Genomic DNA, 6872 nt, shown 5'->3' with positions numbered 1-6872 from the left:
CTTAATCATAACATCAACCTTTTATACAGCCTTAGAAACAAGTTTCATCAGCTTGCATCACTGGCTGGATTTTCAGGACTGACAGCTGGAGCTGATGATTGCTATCATTTAGCAAACCATCGGGATGTAACCCTTAAAATGTCTGTCTGTCTCTATATGTCTCCACTTTTTGTCATGTTTCTCATTTTTAAGGAAAACGGTCACGTTAGCCAACATTCGTTAGTTTAAATGAAACGGCCCAATCAAATCCCTGTGATTAAACGCCATGTCACATTTCTAAACTTTTTCTTTAGTTTTCTTCTTTTTTTTTTAAGTAGACCTGAAAAACTGCTAAAAGTTGCAAATTTTCCAGACGTGTGTCTCCAATACTGAAGGTTGACATGATCAAAAACTGAAGGAGCACTGGTTATTTGTTAAGGCTACGTCTCTCTTGTGGATTAAATAGCTTGTGAAAACTTTAATCACTATATAGCTATTTCTTTTGATATTACTATAAATTCACAACTTCTGCTAACGCTGCTATGACAACGTTTGTGTTTTTTCTTTTTCTAAACTGTTGGCGGTCCATCAAAATTTCCCCTTTTTCACAAAACACTTCATCTCACCCCATCACCTGCTGTCAGTCTCCTCTCCACACAGCTCCTAGTGAATCAGCGCTGAAGGCCTTTTGACACGTTAATTAACCGTTCTATCTTTCATTGTAACATGAGGAGGCCTGTCATAAACACAACTCTGATCTGAAGCAGGCTGATCAGGTGTCGCCTCCTCAGCTCCTCATGCTTTACCTGGTTTCAACTATTTTCAAGTACAGTCTGTTTAATAAACCTCGTCTCTTGACAAAAGGGAGGGGAAAAAAGCTTGTGTTTTGTCAAAGCTTCCTCTTTGTGATTCAAGCTGCGTTCTCAGAACACAGTTGGGCGCCGTGTGTGATGGCATCAAAAGTCTGCACTGGCATTTCCAGAGATTGTCTTTTTGCATCCGTCTGTTCTGGTGGATGGATCAGCGCAGACTGAAGAGGGAAGAAATTGATCTGGATCCAAAAGCAAAAAAAAAAAAAAAAAAAAAAAAGAATAAGTCATATTTCCCCATCACCCGTTTGCCTACTAACTCGATGCCAGAGACGCAGATGTCTGAGGCGGTCAGGACGGCCAGCCCTTCATCCGCTGCTGGCAGGAGTGTCTCTGAGTTGACATGAAGCGATGTGAAGATCTAATTCTCCCAGCCCTTACTTACACCACCCAACACGTCTCTTCCCCTCCTGCCCACCACGAACGCATCCCGTCTCCTCTCTGTCATTTATAAGTGCTACAGCAGTCTGTGTCTGGCAGGAGCGCTGAGCAGATGCACAGGATCTCACCAAGGGACGAAAGCGCTGCAGCTTTCCGGCTCTGAAAGAGGGAGATTCCTGTGAAATGGATTTAAACCATCTGTGAGAAAGAAAGAGAAAGAGAGAGAGGGAAAAAAAAAATACTGCTTCCTTTAAGGTAAGACTGTTGATTTTTTTTTTTTTAAACTTTGTCTGCTGTAGTTTGTTCCAGAAACTTCAAAGATATTTATAGACAAAATAGGCAGTACATTTTTTTAGCCTCTTTGAATTCATTCAATTACATTTTTTGGTGTTTTTGGGGCTATTTTAGGAATGTGATTTATTGCTGGCAATGTTGTTGCTACATAAACAAATCAGACACATAATGTAAGACTGACGACCTTTATTTGTGCAGAATATGAATCATACAGTAAGATCTGATTTGATTTCCCCCCCCACCTTGACAGACTTCTTCTGTTTGTGCCTTTGATGGCACGGAAATGTCTCAGCTGATCAAACACATTTTACCGTCACGTGAACACAACCTGAAGAAACATGTGATGCAATTTTCAGATGATTTCATTGAAATGTATCCAAACCATCCAGAACAAATTGCTCCCTTCGTCTAATAGCTGCTGGTTGCAGCCTTGGCATCAACAACTATCATCAAGTGTTTACAGTAACTGGCAACAAACCTTTTGTTTTGCTGTGTTTTGCCTGCTCTTCTTTGCATAATTGGTTCAGTTCAGTCTCATTGGAGAGTTTTTGACCTTTAACTGTCTGATCAACGTCTTGATGGTATTCAAGTCCAGAATCTGGCTGCGTTTCCAATACAAATGGTCGCAAAACTTTGTCAAAATTCTACTAATGTTGAATTTTCTGGAACTGAATCATGCATCAGTCATTGAAAAATACGCCGCACCATCGTCCAAACTTTTTATTGAAAAGCTTCTTTTTTTTCTCTCGAAATTGCCATTATTAGCTACAGTATTTTGCTTGTAGTATGAAGCAAAATTTCTTTTTGTAATTCCAATTTGCGCAATGAAAACGCAGCTTCTAGCACGCCCACTCCAAAACCAACACCTCGTGTCTTTTGAGCAACTTGTTGCCGTGGATGGTATTGCTGTCTAGCCTGAGTGCTCGTGGACTTAAGGCCACAATTGTATGTGTTGACATTTTCCTTCAGGGTTTGATGGTTGAGAGCAGAACTTGTGGCTCCATCGTCCAGGTCCTGGAACGTTAAATAACAACATGTTCTACCATACGATGTCATTGTTTTACGCCGGATGTAATGGGATGTACGCCTTCAAAAAACAAAAAAAAGTGGAACATTTTGACAAATGTGAGTCAGGCCTTTGGGGATTTTTTTTCAGAAGGCGGTTTTGCATTGGAAATGTCCCACAGATGCCATTTTTGACTTTTTCTTCTTGTTATATTGCAAAGATTGACCGTGGCCAAGTGAGGTTTGCAGCACTGCTGTTTCATGTTTTCTCCACTTGTGGAAATGGCTTTTCACGTGGCTCACAGGAGAGTCTTAGAAATGACAGGCGGATGTCCGTAACTTTTTCTTGTCTCTTCTTGCTCTTCTTAACTGAGATCTGAGTTTTTTTTTTTTTTTTTTTTAGCCAATGTCCTGTTGTCAGGCAGGTTACATTTTAACCATACTATTGAACATAAAAAAAAAGATCACTAATTAAAATTCTACGACTAATATATTCAGTGATAAAACATTCAAAGCCAAACCAACTTGCCATTTGTTCTGCTAATATGAACCAGCACAGTTCACTCAGGAAGTGATGCAGTCTTACCAAAAACCTGCCACTTCAGAGGCAGAGCTAAAAAGAAAAATAAATTAATGAAAAGTCCAGATACAGACGAATAAGATGATTACATTTTAGCCATCACCTCTTAAGAACATTGTAAAAGGGACATCACTGTAGTTTCTTCTTCAAAAGATTACATTCAGGCAAGAAATAATAACTGATTATGTTATAGATTGGGGGGCACACAGCTGAAATGTAGTTATTTTTGCACACAGCAACTCGAAAACAACGTTGCATAAAGAAATTGCGTTGCAATAAATGTCAGTAAGTCCAGAGGAGAGACAAAACAGGTTGTTAGATTAGGAGCAGAGAAGACGTTTTGTAAGGGCCGGTCTCTGTAGGATGGAGGACAGAGAGGCGAGACGAAAAGATGAGGACTGATTGTCTTCTGTAATACCTGTAGATTTAGGTTTGCTTGTTGTCTGAAGTAAAATAAAAGAACTTAATCAACACGTACGAGTCAGTCAAAGGACGCAACGAAGCCGTTATTGAATTTTCAGGAGGCTTTCACAATTGATTCCACCTGCTAGTCTGCGGGATTGTTCTCTCACCATGAATGTCACTGTGCCCTGTCTTTCCTGGGTATGTTTTCATTCAGAAAACGTACACTAGACCAAAGACATAACAGACCATCCATCCGATGTGTAACACAGAACCACCTCCCCCCGTTTCTGTGTATTTTCACACTCCAGGTACCGCAATGACTGAGAACCCGGCTTATAACACCACCTCGGAGGACCTGATCCTTTCCGGTGCTCCGGTGTTGCAGAACAAGCCTTGGCCTCAGCAGAACATCACTTATGTGGATTTCTACCTCCACAAACCCGGTGTGGCTGCGGTCTTCACCGTTTCCTACCTGCTCATCTTTGCGGTGTGCATGGTCGGCAACGGGGTGGTGTGCTTCATCGTGCTGCGCAGCAGGAACATGCGCACCGTCACCAATCTGTTTATCCTCAACCTGGCCATCAGCGACCTCCTGGTGGGGATCTTTTGCATGCCAACCACACTTCTGGACAACATTATTACAGGTAATCGAGTAATATTCAGCTTTGCTTGCGGGACTCTGCTCTGAAGCGATTTATAGTTCTTTCCAAAAGTCTTCTAACCCTTTTCACGGGGCATATGGGAAAGGAAATAGAGTTATTGTAGAGAAAAATGTGACAGAGGCCGCAAAACTCTCGAATGTTTAGAATGGCCTAGTCAAAGTGCAGACCTAAATCAAATTGAAAATTTGTGGGAAAGCTTGAAATCGGCTGTTTATGCGCTTAACTTGTTTTTAAATATTTAGCAAAAAACTTCAGTGTCTAGATATGCAAAACTGTTAGAAATGGAGACGGACAGATCGACTCAAAATATCGATAATATCGATACCATATCAATATCAGGTTGATACTAGCACGGTAAGAGAGATACTTTAGTTTCAGATTCTCTTTTATAGTCCGATGTCATTGATTTTACTTTGATATACTCTCAAATCATAATTTTTTGCAATGTATTTAGGAAAAAATGTGTTGAAATCATGTTGATATTGTTTCAAAGTACTTTGTAGACACCTAAGAACTTTGTCCAAATTGTATCGTAAGATTGAACAAAATAGTTCAAAGGAAAATCGACTAAAAACACCTAAAAGTCAGAAGTTTGACAATACATCAACCTTAAGTAAAAAGTATTTGTATCGGTATCAACATTTGCGATACCTGTCTCTGGATTTACTTTATTTATTCGGATCGATACCACAATATCAAATATCACACACCTCTAGCGAGAGATATCCCCAAAACGCTGGCAGCTCAATGAAACCATGAGCTAAATGTTAAAATGTCTTTTTGAGGCACATTGCCATGACGGATGTTTCTGCTTCTGCAGGATGGCCTTTCGGTAGCATTGTGTGTAAACTGAGTGGGATGGTTCAAGGGATATCTGTGTCGGCATCTGTATTCACCCTCGTTGCCATCGCTGTTGACAGGTGCGGGTTTGTATTTCACCTCGACATGTGTGTTTGGGTCTGGAAAATTCTTGTCTAAGGCTTTTTATGGTTTTTTTTTTATGTCCTCTTTCATTAGGTTCCGCTGCATTGTCTACCCTTTCAAGCAGAAGCTGACCATCGCCACCTCAAAGCTAATCATCGTCATCATTTGGGTCCTGGCTGTGCTCATCATGTTTCCGTCGGGGGTCATGCTCCAGGTCACGAAGGAGCAGACGGTCCGGATAGTCCTCGGTCCCAACAGCGACACTCGTCCGTTCTACTGGTGCCGGGAGAACTGGCCCAGTCAGGAGATGAGGAAGGTCTACACCACGGTTCTCTTCACCAACATCTACCTCGCCCCGCTAAGTCTGATTGTCATCATGTACGCTCGCATCGGCTTCACCCTCTTTAAGACCACCCTACCTCCAGCTAGGGGCAGTGGGAGCGCCCCGCTAGAGGGCAGTGGCAACAACAAACTGAGCGTGGACGGGCGTCAGACGATCACGCGGAAGAAGAAGCGGGTGATAATGATGCTCCTGGTCGTGGCTTTGCTTTTTATCGTATCCTGGCTGCCTCTCTGGACCCTCATGATGCTGAGTGACTACGCCAGCTTGACGGAGCACCAGTATCGCGTCATTAACATCTACATGTACCCTTTCGCTCACTGGCTGGCCTTCTTCAACAGCAGCATCAACCCCATCATCTACGGCTTCTTCAACGAGAACTTCCGGAAGGGCTTCCAGGCAGCTTTTAAGTTCCAGCTGTGCTCCGCCGACGTCCTGCGCCAAAGGACCCTCTCCCACCGGATCAGAGGGAATGCCGTGCTCCCGGTCCACCCGACGGTGCCAAGCGGACCGGCGTCCAGAGCCGGGTCGCTGTTTGTGGGCAACGGAACGTGTCAGGAAGGAAACGACGTCAGAGAGCAGGATCTGATCATGGAGGATTTGGAAAAAGTTTCACAGATTTAGACAGACTGAGGTGTTGCATGGCCTGAGCATGTTTTGTAAAGATGTACAGCCTAAAAATCCATAAACCTGACTTAAGCTCCTTTCATGTCTGCTGTTAATGAATGTAACCCGACGTTACGTTAAATAAAGATTGCTTCGACACATTGTTCACATCTGACACGCATGAAAGAAATCCCAGAAATAATGGGTGCCATTTGCAAAGTTACACTGTAAAAATTTAACAGTAAATATTTGACCTATTTAGCCTGTCCAAAAGTAAAAAATAGTGGGCGTTCATGTTTCAAAGTCACATTTTCTCCATGTTTTTCCTACATTTATAAATGTCAAAGTTCCAAAAATAAATATTTAGCTTCCTAACTAAATTTATCTTTGCTAAAATAAATTGACTAAATAAAAAGTATTGGTGTCGGTATCAGTCTAAGTTGAACATTTAGCTTGTGAGATGAATATTAAGTTTGTATCTGATATTTATAAATGTAGGAGCAACATGGTGAAAATGTCACTTTGCAAAATGAAAACCCACATTTCGTTCTTCTATGACAGGCTAAATAAACCAAGTTATTACTTTTAATTTTTTACTCTGTAACTTTACAAACAGGACCACATGTTGTACCTGCTTCAAAAGGTAGGTTTTAAAATCACTTGTGTACAATGTATTCTTTTTCTTCTGTTTGGAAATGTGGTTATTTGATAGTTTGTGACTGGAGGCTCTGAGCTCTAAAATTTCATCAAAGTCAACTGGTCCAATTGGGAATCAGAACCTCAACCAGTTTGGTAAATAGTCAGACTCAGGAGGAGTAGATTTAATA

At 41.6% G+C, this 6872-nt stretch overlaps 1 protein-coding gene across 2 annotated transcripts; it reads left to right on the top strand.

The window, feature by feature from the left end:
- The first annotated feature begins 797 nt into the window (after positions 1-797).
- LOC106941899 (neuropeptide FF receptor 2-like) lies at positions 798-6352 on the top strand. Of its 2 annotated transcripts, XM_015025047.1 has the most exons (4): positions 798-1484; positions 3822-4157; positions 4996-5095; positions 5193-6352. In XM_015025047.1, the coding sequence occupies exons 2-4, from the start codon at positions 3830-3832 to the stop codon at positions 6061-6063; spliced, it is 1299 nt and encodes a 432-aa protein (XP_014880533.1). In that variant the 5' UTR covers positions 798-1484; positions 3822-3829; the 3' UTR covers positions 6064-6352. The 2 variants fall into 2 exon arrangements, with proteins under 2 accessions (XP_014880533.1, XP_014880531.1); XM_015025045.1 differs by lacking the exon at positions 798-1484 and having other exon boundaries at positions 2569-4157.
- Positions 6353-6872: the final 520 nt, after the last annotated feature.

Source organism: Poecilia latipinna, unplaced genomic scaffold, assembly GCF_001443285.1.
Source record: "Poecilia latipinna isolate Pla-1442-1.1 unplaced genomic scaffold, P_latipinna-1.0 Scaffold3928, whole genome shotgun sequence".
Taxonomy (NCBI): Eukaryota; Metazoa; Chordata; class Actinopteri; order Cyprinodontiformes; family Poeciliidae; genus Poecilia; species Poecilia latipinna.
Note: the sequence above shows the minus strand (reverse complement) of the source record. Positions and strands in the feature narration are given on the sequence as shown.